This window comes from Apus apus, chromosome Z (genome assembly GCF_020740795.1).
Source record: "Apus apus isolate bApuApu2 chromosome Z, bApuApu2.pri.cur, whole genome shotgun sequence".
Classification (NCBI taxonomy): domain Eukaryota; kingdom Metazoa; phylum Chordata; class Aves; order Apodiformes; family Apodidae; genus Apus; species Apus apus.
This window is the reverse complement of record NC_067312.1, coordinates 52,749,400-52,769,433: the sequence shown is the minus strand read 5'-3', so window position 1 is coordinate 52,769,433 and position 20,034 is coordinate 52,749,400. Positions and strand designations below refer to the sequence as shown.

Genomic DNA, 20,034 nt, shown 5'->3' with positions numbered 1-20,034 from the left:
GAAGTTGACTAAACTTACAAGAAGGAAATCAGTCACCAATGGAAAAACAAGCAAAAAACCAAACAAAATAAACTAATCAACCTGTCCTATGTATGAACTGAGATCTGGCCTTGTATCAGCCCTTCTCCTTTCAGGCATGTAGTGTGACTAATTCTTCCTGGCAATCTGAAATCCCAGGCTGATGAAAGAGAAAGCAACATCAGAGCAGATGCAGAGTTTTGTGGTGAGTCCAGCACAAAGTCACATCTCGCTATAAGGAAGCAGCAGCATTTCAAAGACTGAGCCTGGCTCTGATGACTTTCAACAGAAAAGAATGATGCATTCATTAGCTGAGCTGTGAAGGTATCAGGCTGCATTCTCAAGTAGGCGTAACTCCACTGGTCTCATTAAGTCTTGGCAAAATATCTGATCATTCAAGACTCAGATAACAAATTGCCAATACAAATGACATAATACAGCTAATGTCTGATATTAAGCAGTAACTAGGAGCTCTTTGGCTGCAGCAAAAAAGGCACAGACCTTTAAATCTTGTTTGGTGACCTTAACAGTCCTTGAATTAGCTTGATACACAAAAGAACAAACAACTGTACAAGCCCTCCCCCTTACAACTGAATTAAGCTGGGGGGGGGGGGAAGTTATATTAAAAAATGGTGTAACTGTACTTATTACATGCAGCATTGCTGATCAAATTATTCTCATGCCATTGTCTGGATTATGAGATTGACACAAGCAGCATGATCCAGGATAGAACTGTCTACCTTTAAAGCTGAAATGAATAAAAAAATTTGTGGAGGGTGTGTTGGAAAAAATTCTCCTCTAGTCACTTAGCCAATTTTTATACCATTCTACCTAAGGAGATTTTCTGTTGAGGAAATAATATTTTCTTCCCCAAAGCAGCAAAGCAGCAAATAAGCTGTTCTGCCTCTTGATGCAGATGGATGCATTCCCTTGCCGAGATTTAGCCAAGAAATTACTCCATGTAGTCATAGCTCTAGTGGCTAAAGAAACTCCAAGTGGGTGTTCCCATTTCTAGAGACTAGAGACAATGGGAATGTGGGTCATACAGGCTCTGGATTGCTTTTCACTTTTAAGTCCTAAACTTCTGTCATGTGCTACTGTCCATGGAGGTGCCCAGGTTTTTAGGAGGAGAAGAAACCCCATTTACACACAGGTCAGACTATCTCTACACCTTGAGCTCAGGAAATCAATTCCCTTACTCAATCACTGCATGATTTTGTGTAAGTCACTTGATTTCTCCACCTGTAAATCATAAGTAGTAAAGTAAAAAGAAAAAAGTAAAAAGTAATAAGTAGACAAAGTAAAAAGAAATAATAATAAAATTATTAATTATATAATTAACACCAAATGTACAAGATAATATATTCTTCATTATGTAAGTTATATAATTACTGTATGACATACCTATATATAATTAAATGATAATAATTTTTTAATTAAATTTTGGAGCTCTGTTGTGAAAAAGCCCTTCTGTGCAGCTTGGTCTTGCTGGCTGATGTGAACAAGCAATGTCATTTGGCCACACTTACAATCACAAAGAAACTTCAAAAAGGCAGAAAGAGAGCTAGCTGCTATTTCAGAGATGAATGCATACTGTTACCTTTATGTTTCTCTAAGAGAGTTCAGTCAGAAATCCACTGAAAAGACCTGCAATCATTTTCTTCATACAGATTCTTAGTTCCAAGTGTATTTGGGCAGTTCCTGTCTGGAGAGTCAGCATGAATTACTGCAACCCAAACTCAGAAAAACACTGGGTTGTGCCAGCTCTCCTGGATAAGTAAGCTAAGACATGTCTGCAGCCTTTGCAAAAAAAGAGAACTCTGGATGCATATAGGTTGCTTTACTTCCTTCTTCATGTAGTGGATTTGACCTGCCAGTGCAGGGATGACTGTGAATGCTACTACCCAATAGGATATTCAATAGCCTCTTTGTCCAGGTATTAACCATTGCTAATTCTATGAAGAAAGACAGGACCTTCAAGGATGTCCTGGTTTGAGCCAGGATGAAGCCAATTTTCCTTTTTACTGATTCTTTTTCCTTCAGTAAGCTTTCTTTTAACCAGCAACAGTGTGTCCTAGCTAAAAGCTGGTAAGACAGTGGGATGTTTTTCTAACTGCTGGGTCTTCAAGGTCGCACCTTCACTCTGCTGGCTCAGACACTACGTGGAGATCTATGACCCCCCCGTAGGAGGCTGAGTTAGACAAACAGCAAAACTGGCCAGAGATATTCTATTCCATATATCTACATAAGCTCAGAGGAAGGTCAGAGATCACTGGAGACAACTTCCTTCCTTCTCCTTCTGCCATTCTCTTCCGTCCATGGCCGGCATCCGGGGAGGACTCCATCCATCCATCACCATCGACTCCCAAGCTCGAACTCTCTTGACCCGCATCACTCTGTGCTTTCTCCAGCAGTAGCTCCAGAATTTCTAGGGACTGTTCCAGTTCAGGGGAGTGCTGTGAGAGTTGCTGGGGGTGGGGGGAGGCAAGAGGCTTTTGCTCATATCTGAACATATTTGTATATAACTGTATATATATTTTTTCTTATACCATTCATTAGTGTTTAATTAAAGCTGTATAGTTTAGTTTTCAATCCAGCCAAGTCTCTCTTTTTTTCTCTCTCTCCTTCCCTACCTGGGTGGGAGGGGGAGGAGATTGAGAGCATTGTTGTCTGACCTGAGTCAAACGTTGACAACAATTTATTGGTGCCCAACGTGGGGCTTGATTTTAAGCCCAGATTACACATTTTCATCAATTGGGAGTGTTCAAAATTCCATCTCTGATGGGAGGAATTCCTCAGATAGCAATGGGCAACAGTTTGGCTGAATTTCCTGACAGATTGAAAACTGAACAGACACTTTCTACAATTAATCTACTGGATCTTTTTCCAAACCTGCAATTGTACATGTGGTATGCAGCCAAGAGCATTCTGCTTTATGGAGCTGCTCTTGTGATTGTTTTATGGTTTATTGATAGAACTGTAGCCATAATCAACCATATAATTACCAGCCTAGTGATCCTAGGGATTATTATACTGTTCTTTATGGGGACTCTGTATGTGTACAGTTACAGTACAAGTCCTAGTGGTACAACTCCTAAAGTGAACGGAACGGTCCATGTTGGTACCAGCAGTAGCAGGTTCAATCGTACATCTCCATTTGTTTTGAGCTGAATCTCCCAGCTTTTGATCTGAATAGCATTGTTGCAGGTTCTGGTCATCCTGTGACCAGAAGCAAGGCAAAGGCAAAACGTTCCCCCTTTTTACCCACTCCCTATGCTCCAATTCATAGAATCATAGAATCATAGAATCCTAGGGGTTGGAAGGGACCTTGAAAGATCATCTAGTCCAACCCCCCCTGCCAGAGCAGGGTCACCTAGAGTGCATCACATAGGAACGCATCCAAGTGGGTTTTGAATGTCTCCAGTGAAGGAGACTCCACAACCTCCCTGGGCAGCCTGTTCCAGTGCTCTGTCACTCTCACAGTAAAAAAATTTTTTCGGATATTCACCTTGAACCTCCTATGCTCCAATTTACACCCATTACCCCTTGTCCTATCACTGGTCATCACTGAGAAGAGCCTAACTCCATCTCCCTGAAAATCACCCCTTACATATTTGTAAACATTGATGAGGTCACCCCTCAGTCTCCTTTTCTCCAAGCTAAAGAGACCCAGCTCCCTCAACCTTTCCTCATAAGGGAGATGTTCCACTCCCTTCATCATCTTAGTAGCTCTGTGCTGGACTCTTTCAAGCAATTCCCTGTCCTTCTTGAACTGAGGGGCCCAGAACTGGACACAATACTCCAGATGCGGCCTCACCAATGCAGAATAGAGGGGGAGGAGAACCTCTCTTGACCTACTAACCACACCCTTTCTAATGCACCCCAGGATGCCATTGGCCTTCTTGGCCACAAGGGCACATTGCTGGCTCATGGTCATCCTCCTGTCTACCAGGACCCCCAGGTCTCTTTCACCTACACTACTCTCCAGCAGGTCAGCCCCCAACCTGTACTGGGACATCGTGTTGTTCTTCCCCAAATGCAAAACTCTACACTTCCCCTTGTTGAATTTCATCATGTTTCTCCCCGCCCAACTCTCCAGCCTGTCTAAATCTCTCTGAATGGCAGCACAGCCTTCTGGTGTGTCAGCCACTCCTCCCAGCTTGGTGTCATCAGCAAACTTGCTGAGGGTACATTCTATACCCTCATCCAGGTCGTTGATGAAGATGTTGAACAACACCGGTCCCAGTACCGACCCCTGAGGGACTCCACTAGTCACAGGCCTCCAACTAGATTCTGCCCCATTGACTACAACTCTCTGACTCCTTCCCATCAACCAGTTCCTAATCCACCTCACTACCTGATCACCAAACTCATACCTGATCAACTTATCTACAAGGATGCTGTGGGAGACGGTGTCAAATGCCTTACTGAAGTCAAGATAAACCACATCTACCGCTCTACCATCATCTATCCACCTAGTAATTTCCTCATAGAAGGCTATGAGGTTAGTCAAACATGATTTACCCTTGGTAAAACCATGCTGACTGCTCTTGATGACCCCCATGTCCTTGATATGCCTAGAGATAGAGACAAGAATAAGTTGTTCCATCACCTTTCCAGGGATGGAGGTGAGGCTGACCGGTCTGTAGTTACCCCGGTCCTCCTTCTTGCCCTTCTTGTAGACTGGAGTGACATTTGCTATCCTCCAGTCCTCAGGCACCTCTCCTGTTACCCATGACTTACTGAAGATGATGGAGAGTGGCCTAGCAATGACCTCCGCCAGCTCCCTCAGCACCCTTGGATGCATTCCATCTGGACCCATCGATTTATGGACGTCCAGATTACTCAACTGATCCCTAACCCAATCCTCATCTACTATGTCCTCACCTATCTTGACTACTTCTGGGGCTATATGAATCTGGGGCTCATGGGGAAATCCTGCAGGAGTAAAGACAGAGGCAAAGAAGGTGTTCAGCACCTCTGCCTTCTTTATATCCTCTGTCACCAGGGCTCCCACCTCATTCCTCAGTGGGCCAATATTGCCTCTAGTGTTAGTTTTGCTAGCTATGTATTTGAAAAAGCTCTTTCTATTATCCTTAACCTGACTTGCAAGGTTAAGTTCCAAGGAGGCCTTAGCTTTCCTAATTGCCTCCCTACATTCTCTGACAACATTCCTATATTCCTCCCAAGTGACCAGCCCCTCCTTCCATGATCTGTAGATTTTCCTTTTCCACTTAAGTTTGCCCAGTAGTTCCTTTTTTAACCATGCAGGTCTCCTAGCTCCCTTACTAGATTTCCTAACCCTTGGGATGCTCTGATCCTGTGCTTGCAAGAAGTGGTCCTTGAATGTTGACCAGCTATCATGAGCCCCTTTATCTTCCAGCACCCTGTCCCATGGGATTTCCCTTAACAGTTGATTGAGGAGGCCAAAGTTCGCCCTGTGGAAGTCCAGGGTTCTGGTCCTACTGGGTATTCTGTTCCTTCCACACAGGATCCTGAACTCCACCATCTCGTGATCACTGCAGCCGAGGCTGCCACTGACCACCACTGCTTCAACAAGGCCCTCCTTGTTGGTGAGCACAAGATCCAGCAGCGCTCCTCTTCTAGTCGGCTTGTCCACCATTTGCATTAAGAAGTTATCATCAGTGCACTGGAGGAACCTCCTAGACTGTGAAAGGCTGGCTGTGTGAGTCTTCCAACAGATATCGGGGTAGTTAAAATCTCCCACGAGGACCAAGGACTGCAGTTGTGAGGCTACTGTCAGCTGCCTGTAGAAAGCCTCATCAGGAGGTCTGTAGTGGACCCCCACAACTGTATCACCCACACCAGCCTGCCCCTTAATTCTTACCCACAGACTTTCAACTTGCCCCTCATCAGTCCCTGCACAAAACTCAATACATTCTAGTTGCTCTCTCACATAAAGAGCAACTCCACCACCTCGCTTCACTGACTGATCTTTCCTAAAAAGCACACAGCCATCCATGGCCACATTCCAGTCATGTGAGCTGTCCCACCATGTCTCTGTTATTGCTACCAGGTCATAACCCTTAGACTGCACACAGACCTTTAACTCTTCCTGCTTATTCCCCATGCTGTGTGCATTAGCATACAGGCATTTCAGGAAACAAACAGAGCCCACTGGTGGGACTAAATCCTCCTTAGACCATCTGCCTTCAGGCCCTGGTACGTTCCTCTTGTGCTTGTCCCTAACAAACCCAGTTTTCTCCCCTTCCCCCTTCACATCTAGTTTAAAGCTCTCTCAATGAGCCCTGCCAAGTCCTGCCCCAAAAGCCTCTTCCCCCTCTGGGACAGGTGCATCCCACCTGCCACCATCAGGCCAGGTGTCTCATATAGCATCCCATGATCAAAAAAAACAAAACCCTGTGTTTGACACCAATCTCTTAGCCATTCATTGACCTGGAAACTCTTCCTATATACCTCCCCACCCAATCTTGCAGGAGGGATGGAGGCAAACACTGCTTGCGCACCAGACCCCCTAACTAGCCCTCCTAGGGCCCTGAAGTCACTCTTCATTGCCCTTACATTTCTTGTGATAATTTCATCACTGCCAACCTGAAAAATCAGCAGTGGATAGTAATCAGAGGAACCCACAAGATCAGGGAGTTTCCTTTTAACATCTCTAATCCGGGCCCCAGGGAGGCAACAGACCTCCCTGTGGGATGGGTCCGGTCGACAGATGGGCCCTTCTGTCCCCCTCAGAAGGGAGTCACCCACTACAATTACTCTCCTATCCTTCTTGATTGAAGAAGTCCTAAGGACTCGAGGTGACTGATGAGTCCTAGGTGCTTCACTAGATAAATCTACCCCTCCAACTTCATTTTCCTGTCCCTGAATTTCCAAGGCCTCATATCTATTATTCAATGGCAATTGGGAGGGTGGAAGGATATCTCCCGCCTGAGATATCCAGAGTTCCTTAAAGCAACAGAGGCTGAGACTGAGGAAGGAGAGGATTCTAAATCTGTTGATGGAGCAGGTACCTCTCAAACAGATAACAAATCAGACCACTCTCAAGCACATAGAAAAGCAAGCCCTCCTCAATCAGATGACGACAATGACCTTGTCCAGCCTTTCTCTATGAAGGAACTGCGCCTCATGAGAAAGGACTTCACACGCACTGATGGTGAGGGAATTCTTCCTTGGCTTCTTCGATGCTTTGATAGTGGTGCTGAAACCTACAACATGGATGAGAGAGAAGCCAAGCAGTTGGGATGCTTGGCCAGAGATGCTGGTATTGACAGAGCACTTAGTAGTAAGATGGCAACTACCACCCTGTGGGACCAACTTCCTTCAGCTGTGAAAGAGAGATACCCCCACAAGGGTGACATGGAATGGCGCCAGAGCAGAACACCCACTCTTGAGAAAGCCATCACAGTGTGACACACAAATATTCCGGAGGTTTGCACAGACTGTACCAGCAGCACATGCCCATACATTCTCCCTCATGGGATACATTGAAGACTACGCAAGACCAACTGTGCGTGAGGTGACTTTGTGGCTAGAGGCTTTTGCTCATATCTGAACATATTTGTATGTAATTGTATATATATATATTTTCTTATATCATTCATTAGTGTTTAATTAAAGCTGTGTAGTTTAGTTTTCAATCCAGGCAAGTCTCTCTCTTTTTCTCTCTCTCCTTCCCTACCTGGGTGGGAGGGGGGGGGGATCGAGAGTGTTGTTGTCAAACCTGATTCAAACGGTGACAAAGGACTTCCTCAAGCTGTGGGCAAGACATGGTGAAGACTGAATGCAGAATGCCACTGAAACTGGAATGAAGTAAGGTTTTACCCATGATGCAGATATTCCCTTTGCATTCATCTTCTCCTATATGCAAAAAACCCAACCCTTTCTGATTAAAAAAAAATCTATTCAAACTCTATATAAATTCCTCTGTGTGTACATGCACATAAAGTCAATAACACAAAATAGCAGGGTATACTGTCTCCCTATAGTAATGATGCTCTGTAGGAAAAAAGTAGTGCTTCATAGATTACACATTCTTTCTCTGCAATGTGTTCAGTCTATTCTGGCTCTGAAAAAAAGGAAAGCTCCTAAAAGAGCAGTTCAACCAGGAATAAAGAAGGTACAAGAGAGGGAAGCTGTACCGTGTGATCAGACAATAAACTACAAATAGTTATTGTCTTCCCACTTTTCTTGTTCTCTGGGTGATAACATAAAAAAAATAACTGATAGGGTGAGGGAGGGCCAAGCTGAATTAATTAAAAAAAAAGTCAATTAAAATCATTGGCTATTAGTTACCAAACAGATCTTCTGGTAATGGGGCACCCTGGTATGAAGGCCAGAAGGGTAGATTAGATTGTGAGGTGGCAGAACAGCATGTCCAGCAGAGAAGTAATATCTGGCTGTTCAGACACTGGTGCTCTGCTGCAATGGTACTTGAAACAAAGGGGTCCATATTTCTTGTCTTTCCAATTAAGTGAGCCAAATGCTTGGAGTTTCAATAAGTCATAGCCAGGAAGGCTTGATACACCATTCAGATGGCCTTCCTGGCTAAACTACAGCATTAATCACTGTAGGTCTCCTGCTTCAGATTATTTTTCACCCAGTCCTGAGTGGGTGAATCTGCTCAGCATCATGCCAGTAATGTGCATAAGTTTTGCCAACATGCTCAGCTGAGACAGAAGTTTAAGTGAGGATTTCAGGCGAATGACTCTAGAAGACAATCTAGTCAGTGCATAACAGAAAAAAAGGCTGCATTTCAGAGACATTTCAGAAACTCTAGAGGCATCACCCAGTGGGATCTCATTAGCAAGTATCCAAAGTGACATCTGCTGGTGTAGATTTGGATTAGCGTGAAACATAGAAAGGAAGTCAGAGCAAGGTAGAGCTGCACAAAGAAGCTGACTAATGAGACCCAAAAGGTATTAGTGGGGGAATCGGCAGCTGGAAACTGAACCTGCTGAGTTCTGCTAAGTAATTGAACCTCAAACTATTATGGAAGCAGATAAAAACATGTCAGTTTGCTTCCAAGCTCCAATGGTTTGCTAATGGTGCCTCCCTTTTCTGAATTTTAAAAATGGCATAAAGCTACAGTGCAGAAATGAATCCACTCAGCTTTTCCCATCAGGGAAGCTCTGTTAGTTTAATGCCAAGAGATAAGGCCTGGTACATGCACTTTCTTTGAGACATCCCAAAGAATTCTGTATGTGTTGGTTGCTGGATTCACAGAGACCAAGACATGTTACATGTCCAGGGACTTCCATGGGAATATAAAGATGAAACTACAGGGATCAGGTAGGAAAAGTTTCCCTAAGATCACTCAAAAGACAACCGTGTTGAATAATGGCCTTGCAGGTCCTCAGTAGCTACATAAATCCCTGTTCTGTGCTGAAAACCACATCTGGTAAGCACCATTCTTTCTCTCAATTTTCAAGAGAGACAGTTGAATTTGGGAAAATCCAGATAGCTTTCTTAACCCTTGGCTCTCTAGTTGTGCTTTCTCTTACCAGAGAAGACCAGTTTGCCCACTATTTCACAAGAGAGAGTAGCTGCCTTGCAGACAAAGGGATTTTTTTGGAGATGCAAAGCGGAAAATGAAACCTAGCTGGAATTTCCAAAGGTTGAAAGTGTTAGAGAAGTGAGTGATTTAGTAAAATTGCAAAGGGCTGTAGTCCAGAAACAAGTTTGAACCTAAAGATCTGTACTCCATTCTGTGGAGAAAACTGATACGGAAACTTATTAATCTGTCTCAGAGGCAACACAAGCCAGTCAGGACACCTTTGCATACAGCTGGCTGGGGACAGGTTCTGGCAGGAGGTCAGAAGTGTGGTGCAGGTGAAATCACTTTAGCCCCTTGGATACCTCCAAGTACCAATATGAAAATTATCTGAGGGATTATGGTGCTCTTCAATCACCATGCAGATGTCCTTTCCTTCTTCTGACTCCGCTTGGGCTTATGCCAGCTTCCACTGTCCTCAATAACCAATTAATCAAATGTGTCCAAAGCACAGTAAACACCACAGGAGACTGTCCTTGCAGCCTTCTTCACCCAGAACAGCCTGTGATTTAATTGCTGCAAAGAGTACAATTCTTCTCAGTTGTAATCATTACTGGCATTATTACTGTTCCCACCTACCTCAGAGCCCACTTCTTGGAAGGCACAATGTAATCCCTGTCTGGCAAAGCATCACACTGGGGGTGCCATATAGCAAGGCCTATTGCTTTCTCCTAGGCAGATGGCCTGTGACACAGCTGTCAACACTTTTTGGTCTATAGCACAAAGACTATATACGCACCGAATGAAACTAAGCAAAGAATTCCTTTCTTCCTTTGTTTGTTTTTTTTTATCCTGAATTATCAAAGGCCTATGTAAAAGCAGAAGAGACAAGTTAATGATACCACTTCTCATAAACATCTCTGGAAATCTATTTTAAGGCTCACAGACTGAAGATCAGCCCCAGTTTCATAAGATCACAAGTACTGGATAAAAATTCACACCGCTGGTTTAATATAAAAGATTTAAAAGGGAAGAGATCAGACAAAATGTCTGTGTTCATTGAGATAAGAATCTTACAGCTTGAATTACAGAACATGATTCATTGCTGAGGAAAATATTTTATTTGTTTGAGATTCTTCACCTTTTGACATGCAAAGAATACAAGGAAAATGTACTTACATATTTCTTTCTCTTAAAATTGCTTTTTCAGGTAGTGAAATTTCATTCCTTTGTAAAGGAATTTTTAAAGCCGTTGGCAATTTCTACATCTGAAGCTAGTGAAGAATGAAACACCCCATAGATGTACTAAGACCAAAGAGTTTAGCTAACAAGCTAACATTGTGGAGCTGTCTCAGACAGGCAAAGATTTACCAAAAGCAGCAAAGTTTTACCAAAGGTAAGTTTGTGCTCCTGAGCTTGGAGTTTAGTTTCAAAGGTCTGATTTTGCTGGAGAACAGAGCCAATTCACATTCTGGTATTTTTCCTTCCCTAACACAGGATTTTCACAGTTACACAGCAGCTGCATATGGAAATATACAAATGAAATATTAGAAGTAAATGAGTACATGGTGTTGCATATTTATTATCTCACAGAAGAATCTAGGATTGCAGCTATAAAACCTGATTGTCTTTTTGTTGAAGTGATTTAGTGCAAAAAGAGAAGAGAAGGGAAAGAAAAAAGGGAAAGAAGAGAGGGGGAGAGGGAAGAAAGGGGAGGAAAGGAGAGAAGAGAAATAAAGGGGAGGGAAGAGGAAGGAAAGGAGCAGCATTATGAAAACACTTTCCCACTTCAGAAAACAAAGATTCTAACATAGGACTTCTCTCATTCCTAGTAACCCAAATGTTCTCACTTTTCTACATTTAAAATCCAGTATCACCTGCCTTAAATAATGGAAACCTGAAAATTACATGTCTTAAATATCTACAAAGAACTGAAGAGGTTTTTTGGGTATCCTGGGATATGGACAATTCTAAATACTGCAGAGTATCTTACTGAGTAACCACTAAGAGCATTTAATAGCCCAATAAGAAAAATGTGAAGAATTAATGGCATACATCCAGAGACAGAACAAGGACTACACATTCTCCTGCTGTGTGATATGCTGCCTCCAGGAACAAGCATCCAGTCCCAGACTCTATAATTTTCCTATTGCCAGCAAAGGGACAAGAAACACTTGAGTATTTCTTCCTGTGCCATAGAGGCTTGCTGATCCAACAAGATACAAACATTCTTCTGCCACCAAGGCTTTAATCACAGAATCACGGAATAATGACCCTTCCACTTTTGTACTTTGCTTACCGAGATAAACCTTTGAAGAAACATGACTGGGATAGTCCTCAACTATATTTGTGAAAGCCTAATAATAATAACAAAGAACTAAATCCTCAAATGAGGAAATTAATTATATTGCTATCAGAATTTGGACACTACATATTAAATGAGCTTCAGAACACACATTGTAGGGCTCAGCAGAGAGTATAAACTGCTTATTAAAAAAAACCCACACAATTGATCTAATCTTGTGCAATGAGAGAGAAGCTTAAACATATGACCATGTATTTAAGCACCCTGTCACAATCTTTACACAACACCAAACAAGGTAAATTACAATTGTAGAGACAACTTCAGTCCTCCCAGCATTTGAGTTCTCTATTTGCCACCTTTCCATACTTCTCATGCAGTTTTCATGCTCAATTTGGAGGAAAGGAATCCTCATTACTATAATGAATTTTGCAGCAACCAAATACTTTTGCATAAAAAAATATCCAGCATTTTCATTTGGAAGTGAATTTTAAAGGATGACATTTGGACATGACATTTTGAAATAACTGGGCCACCAGTTGTCTGCCAGCTCCTAGTCAATATTAAAGTCCAGCATCTGATACTGAAAATGGGTTGAAAGAATGTAAAGAATGTACCTCAGGTGTATTGCAGCTTCCTTCTGCCCCGAGGTGTATGTGTGCAGCTTGCTTTGTGATTTGATCTGGGCTTGATCTCAGCACTACTTCCTCACCTATGTCCTGGGACCTACCACAGCTGCCTCTGGGGAGAGTGTCATGTCTGACCAGCACATACAAAACTGCTGAGAGCCTCAGTGCCACTGTGCCTGGTAGGTCAGAGTCTGTTGCCAGTGTCCCAGTGGTGAGGCTTTGGATAGCTAATATCCCTGCTACCTTGATAACACCAAGTACTACCAGCTTTTCATGCTAGAGCAGCCATCTTGTTTCCAGTGCTGTAGGGTAGAATACTGCCTTCTCTAAGCATATGACCTTTTTATGTTCTATACCTGCATCTTCAGTGAGAGTTAGTTACTTTCTTCATGTAACAATCCATAATTACTTATTTGCATAATTAATTATTTCCACCACTACAGTAGAACCCAGGCCTAAGAGAGCCCTAGTACATGCTCCGCAATTAACTCTACTCTTGTCTGCTAGTGAGACAAAGCCTGTAGTTTGTCCTCTTGGAAATCTTACTAGGAGCAGCCATGCTGGGCTGAGGGCATATATATCTCAGTTTAACGGATTGGATTTAAAACCTGGAGTTAGCACATGTGGGAACATGTCTGTGGTATCTGTCATCATTCCTTTCAAGTTCTGCCATAGCTCCCATGTTTTCTGAAGCCCTAAAGAGTGTATTCATTACACTTGTTGGAGAGCCAAGGCAAAAAGTGCAAAACAACAAACATGATGAGCTTGTCCTTTCTGTAGGCCTCACCTAGAGCCTACAGAATTACCTGATGAAGCCATGGTTCCCAGGTTGTTTCCCTGACATCCTACAGATGCACTAAGGGAGTAACTTTGTGACTGTGTGTCCATGACCCAGGACACACACTGTCAAACCTGTGTTTTGTATAGGTAATCTGTTCCTACTCATTCACTCAGCTGGAATGCTCATTTCTCACTCTTTCATGTGCAAAATGAGCAAATATCACTGGCGAGACCTTTAATACTTAAAACTTGGATTTGATTCACACCTGATAACAACAAGTTATTTATGTATGCATGGCACACAGGATATCTGTTTCAGATTTCTCCTTCTCTACATTTCTGCTTTTACTGGAATGGAGCAAAGATACTAAGGTAACTTCTAAATAAACAAAGAGAAATTAATCCAGCCCTTTTTTTCTATTATTTCAATGTTTGTTTCTCATTTCCAGACACCAAATTCACAATACCTGGAGATAGAGTCTTCTGTATCATCAAATCCATCTCTTTGTCAGGACAATGTAATCTCTCGCTTTCATAGAACTGTCAAACTTAATTAAAATAAATATACATCTCCTTTCTACATATTTTCTGATTCTGCAGAAAACAGCTTTATCTTTCAAAAGCATGCTACCTGGGATTATCCCCAGGAGAAAGAAAACCAGAAGGAACTGAGCTCCTGCTTTTTCACAAGCTCAGTGCACCCCCAAAAGCAGAACTTCATGTTGCTTATCTCAAAGATAACTCACCACATTGTTAGAAAAAGCCACACTCCAGAGCTCTGACTGAAGCCTAATAACATTCCTTCAAGTATCCCTGATTACTCTTCCTGCAGAGCCAAGCCTTTATCATATTGCTCAGGAGACAATCCATTTCCAAGAGACTTCACCACCGCAGCCTAACGCTGCAAAGTCTAGATGGCTGACAGTATCCCAGGGAAATTCCTGTTGGCTGGGTGTTTCATCCAAGCTCAGGCTGTAGGCAACCTACTCAGGAACATGTGAATTCTAGTCTAGATTACATCAGATTTGTAACAGAGGGCACATCAGATTTAAAAAATATTTTTGCAGGAGTTTGCCCAACAAGAAAAATGAAACCATCTACCTCTGGGAACACTTCAGTGTTCTAGCAGAAGAGGCAGCAATAGTGAAAACAGGGCATTAGTCTACCTGTCTGCAACTCAGAAATTAATTACTTTTTTTCTTCCCCTTATGTCTAATGGAGACCTGTGTCATTGCTTAGAAACAGTTTCACCCATAAACATACATTAAATATACACTGCACAAGTTGGTATGTTTATATTAATGTATATGCACTACCTCTCTATTAATTAAGTACATTATAAAAACAAGAAATTTTGACCAGGTAGGCATTCTGAATCTGTCTGTCTGTTAACTCGTACCCTCTTTTAAATGACTATATGAATAATTTTCTCTTGCAGTGCCTCAGACAGACAATTCCCTGTGAGTACCATCTTTTGATAGCAGCATTAGCCCAAATTTATTTATTTATTTTGAGAACAACTCTTTATGCCCCTTTACAATTTGCACTATGCGACAGAACAATTAATCCTTTTCCTTGCTTCCTTCCTGAATCACAAGGATTGAGTCAGAAGTTCAGCTAAGTTGCAGACAGTTTTATCTATGCACGGCCACTCTCAGCTCTGTCATGAGACTTTGACGCCCCCTCCCAGACATGTTCTTAGGGCACTGTAACCTGTGCAGAAATAGGCACTGCACAGGGAACATCTCTTATATTGATCACGACAGGTATTTTATGTTGCTCTTTTGCATGTGATGTAAGTCAATACACAGTCCTTCATCATCAGAAACCCCTCCTCCAACCATTACTCACATTTCTTTCCAAGTTGCTTGAGCTCCAGGGCCTCTCCCAATACAGCAAAAATATGCTAAAGAGGCAATTTTGGCCCAGTCTTGAGGGTGAGACAGCAAAATGATCTTCTCCTTCCACACATCTATCTATCTATCTATCTAGTAAAGGTTTGTTTTGTAGACTTGTTCTCAATCTCATTTTGAATCCTCACAATTATTTGTTTCCTTCTCACACCAAATCCTGTCATACAAGCATCAACTTAACTAGAAGAGAGTGCTTCCCAATAGTTAAGTCCCTCAGATGAAACTCTCTTCCTTTCAGATTAATTACCTGTTAGAAGTGGAAGCCTGCATATCAAAGTAGAGTAGATTTGTCATTTGAAATGTCAACTATTTGAACTGTCAACACAAAAAAAGCCTTGGAAGCAATACAGAAGATACTTGGACTGTATCTCTCTGAAACACATCAAATTATGACCCTTTTCACAAACCACAAATGTAAGCTTGGAAAGCACCCACACAGGATCAGAGCAGCCTCTTACATTTAAAATAATGTGAGCATTTAACAAATCATCAGAAAAAATGGTATTTTTCTTCCTTCATCTTCACTATTTCAACTTTGCAGGGCTTTTCAGGGTGGGAGGGGTTTTTAAACAGGGACACAGGTCAGGGGACAGTGCACAAGATTAGAAAGTTCAGTGTGGCAAAGTAATTGCCTGGCTCTACCCCAGTGCTCAGGGAACTGGCCACAAATCAGCTGAAAACAGTAGTTCTCCTCTAAGCATTATGAATTGCCAAGTGTGTGCTGAAAGCCAGATCCTTACCTTGTCTCGAATCCCTTGTCTCATAACTTCTCTTTCAGCCTCCATCTTGGCATATTTGGCTTTCCTCTCTTCCTCTTCTTGCCGGAGAGCCTCCTGTCGTTCCTCTTCTTTCTTAGCAGCATCTGGGTCTTTCTCTTCATCCCCACCCAGCATCTTCCCCATGTCTTTGGTAGCCCCTAAAGAAAGCACAAGAGAAAATCATCCCTGTAAGAAAATGGGAAAGCCATGATGATGCCAGCTCTCTCCTTTCCCACACTCAGGAACTCCTTCCACTCCCTCTGCACCTGGAAAGGAATCTCCGTCCACTGAGGAGAAGGCACATCCTCACAGAGGCAGGAGGTGGGCAAAGTACTCAGCCTGACCAGCTGGGTTACCTGCCACTGGTAGAAGCACAGCAGTGAGAGGAACAGACTACGTCCGTAGACTTGCGGGATAGCAACACAATTGGTTTGCAGTCCTGAAGGGGGCAAGGTGTGATTCACACAATGTTCTCACTCCATCAGCCCAGTCAAGTGACTGAAGATTTATTTTGGAGGGTCTTTAATGGAACATCCAGAAAGAAATTAAATCAGAGCTAGGAAAGGAATATGAACTATCAATTGTGGGAGTAAATTACCATAGTCTTAATTGTTGGCAGAAATTACACATCCCATGGCAGGCAGGAGCACAGTGCATTAGCAAACATTTGGAATTGAAGATATCTAGGTTCCTACCATGGATCAGGAAGAAGCAGCATCTCTGCATCTCTCTTATCTACTGTGCCTCTAATGCTTAGGACATAGGTGGGATCCTGGCTCTGCCTGGTCTTCTTTCTACACTTGTATGCACCTTTGTCTCAGATTTTCAGACCTTGTGTGCTCCTGAGCCCGATCTTTGTTATTGTGCAAACCCCTTGAAAAGATATGCAAATGGGGAGGCTTCTCGTACATCCCTCTGTCCCCACAGGGCTGCATAAAGGCCAATTATTCTGTATTTCAGAGGCACTTTTATTGGCAAATGACTGATAATCATCCAGCTGGAGAGGAAGGCAGGGGCTGGGGAAAGGGACAGGGCACTGACTGTGGTACTTCATCATCAGGCCACTGGAGGGCTGCAGCATGATCAAGCATGATTACATGGTGAAGACATATCCCTTGGGAGTTGTGTTGGACTTTGCATGAAGAAGGAAAACACACTCCATAGTTCACTAAAAAAAGGTACCTTCACCCTGAAAGAACTCTGTAGACAGTTGCTTACTGTCCTTAGTTCCTCCTGCATCAGGATAACACCAGTTTGGTTCCTTGCTGACTAGGACTTCACTGAGTTAGTCTGATACAGTCTTCTTGTAACACACCCACATGTACATACATGCATACACATTTAACATCTCTTGCCTTGCGAAAGACAAAGTTATCTGGCATTTTCAAAGGCTTAAGTTGGAAGGAGACACTGTAAAAGTCCTTCCAAATAATTGTTTGTTGGCATTATAAGAGGTTAAGTGAAGGGAAGAGGTTTTCCCAACCCCTTACCCCCCTCCCTTACAAATTACCTCATCAGTGTCTCAATGGGGACAGAGAACTGAGTTTGTACTTGCTTTCCTCTATTTCTCAGGATGGCAATGGTGGAAGCTTGGTTCCTATAGGGAGAAAAATCTGTAACCTGTCAGAATGATTCCTCCTGAATTGTCCCAGATATGATAGGTATTGGATTAACTACTGCTTCTAACAACCACCAAGTAATTTGTTGAAAGGTGAGCAGATCCTGTGGCTTGTCCCCTCCACACTTCTTTTCTGGGTCACATGTTTCCCCAGAGCCCTATCTTGTAAGCATCCCTGAATCAAAAGTAACCTTCCAATCCCCAAAATGTGATAGAGAAATGAGCCCTCTATATATCTCATAGAGAAGCATGGGGAAACTGAACAATTTAAGCCTGATGAGATCTGGTTGTTACAGATTATTTTTGCTAGGTGGAAAACACTAACAATAAACATGACTCACTCCCGTTCAGTTAGGTAACCACAAGCCTCTTGGCACTTCCATTCTGTTAGAAAACCTGTGGATACAAAGAGGAAGACACCCAGCATCCCCAAACAAACCCCATCTGGAATATTAATGGTCCCTAGCTACTGCCAGCCATCCTCTACTATCATTTTGCATCCTCTGCAGGGTCAGATAAATACACAAAAATTTCCATTTTTGAGAAAACTTACTCAGACCATGTGATTATTGCCTTCCTGGGGTGCAAGAAGGGCTAAATGAAATTGCAAGCAAGCTAGGATTTCATAGCAAGTGCAACGGCAATGCAGACTAGTTGGGTCACACATCCTTATTGCAGAGACCTTCCTAAGCAGCTTTACAGTGCATAAATCACTGATGATCAATGCCAGTAACATCTTTTTTTATTCCTCTCAACAACTATTTCCACTGATGATCAAGATTATCAAGGTTATGTCTTTTAACTTCTCTCCACTTAGAGCTACCCAGATGGAGTAATACTCTAGTTACTTATGAAGCAGAATTCAGCAGCAGAAAGAGATTATTTTTGCCCTTTAGGCACTATTTCGAGGCTACCATTAAGTTATAATCTCAGCTGAGCTCATCATGTAAGGAATGAAATTGCAGACTTCTTTTTTCTTCTATCTCTTAGATAAGAGTAAGATTTTGAATAATTTAGGCATTCAATTTTGCAGCTGTTCAACACACGGAACACCTACAAGAATAAAAATATAGTTTCAGAATCTTCACAGGCTATTTTAATTCACCCCGATTTCAAAGTCACCTTCTGGATATACAGAATGCTGCACTGTGTCATCAGTCATCGCTGATGACAATGGGAAGGAAATGTATAATGAGAAGGCAAATTTTACACTACATTTTCACTCTGATCTCTTGTGTTACTTTTTGGTACAGAAAAGCTTTTTTTTTCTTTTTTCTTTCTGTCTCATTTGTTCTTCATCTTATACTTTAGGCTTTGTTGTTAACATTCCCTGGATAATATCATCTGGTTTTAGCAGGTCATCAGTGGAGGCTCCAGACAATTCATTTGCATACAAATGAGATGCTGCAGTTACAGGTAAAAGCAGCAGAAATTAGCAGAATTTCTGTTGACAAGCCTGCTTTTGAATCTTCCAAGGAAACAGAGGGGAAGGACACACTTGACTGAACCTGTTCATGTGATAAACCTAGGTTTTTTTGTCTTCTTTTACATCTAAACCATAACATCTACCTTGACAGAAGAGAAGTCAGAGAATGCCAAAATAATCACTAATCAGTAAGTAGCTTCACTCAACATTACTCCCAACACCTCTAGGCAAGGCCACAGGAAGCACACAGAAACAGCTAAAGCTCCAGGACAAGATGTGCAAATGGTCACCTTTCTGACTATAATCAAATGCCCTGCCCATGAAGGTTAAAAAAATTCCATGAGGGAAGGTATCTCTGAGTGGTTTTTTTAGAAGATGAGTGGTATGGCAGGCATTCCAAACTAATAGTTAGACCCTGCATCCTTGCAGCAAAGAAGGTCAACAGCCTCCTGGACTGCATTAAGAGGAATGCTGCCAGCAGGCTGAAGGATGGGATCTTTCTCTTCTACTCAGACTTGGTGAGACCAGATTTGGAGTGATGTGACCACTTCTGGACCCCCAGATATAAGAGAGATATGGAGTTACTGGAGTGAGACAGAAAAGGGCCATGTAGTTGATTAGAAGACTCAAGGATCTGTCACACAAGGAGAAGCTGAGACAGCCTAGAGAAGAGAAGGTTCAGGACAGTCTCAGTAGTGTGCATAAATACTGATGAAAGGGAGTGAAGAAGAGGGAGTCAGACTCTTCTCAGAGACAGGAAAAGAGATACTGTGTACAAACTGAAATACAGAGAATCCCATTTAAACGTAAGAAAAAAAAAAAGGATTTGCTGAAAGAGGCTGATGAGCCTCTATCTGTGGAGAAATACAAACTTCATAGGCCATAGCCCTGTGCAACCTGCTGTAGGTCACTGTTTGAGAATGTGATTGGACTAGACCACTGCTGTGGATCCCTGCAAACCTCAGATATTCTGTGACTCTGTGAGACCTCACAAGTAAGTGGTTTAAATGGCAACTGAAAGAGACTGTGGTGAATAGAGTAAAAAACATGTACCGAAACAGAACTTGCATCTGAACAGAGGTGAAGTCAGTTCTTAAACTGCCTGTCTTCTG

The 20,034-nt window shown here is 42.5% G+C and overlaps 1 protein-coding gene across 2 annotated transcripts in view; it reads right to left on the bottom strand.

Moving 5' to 3' along the window:
* Nucleotides 1-20,034, bottom strand: part of CPLX1 (complexin 1) — a 108,085-nt gene that overhangs the window by 27,115 nt on the left and 60,936 nt on the right. For both annotated transcript variants that reach the window (XR_007891870.1, XM_051643387.1), the window contains exon 3: nt 15,861-16,036. Coding sequence is in view for 1 of the 2 variants with exons in the window: in XM_051643387.1 (XP_051499347.1) it covers nt 15,861-16,036 (176 nt within the window). In the remaining variant the exon portion in view is untranslated. The remainder of the gene's footprint in view (nt 1-15,860; nt 16,037-20,034) is intronic.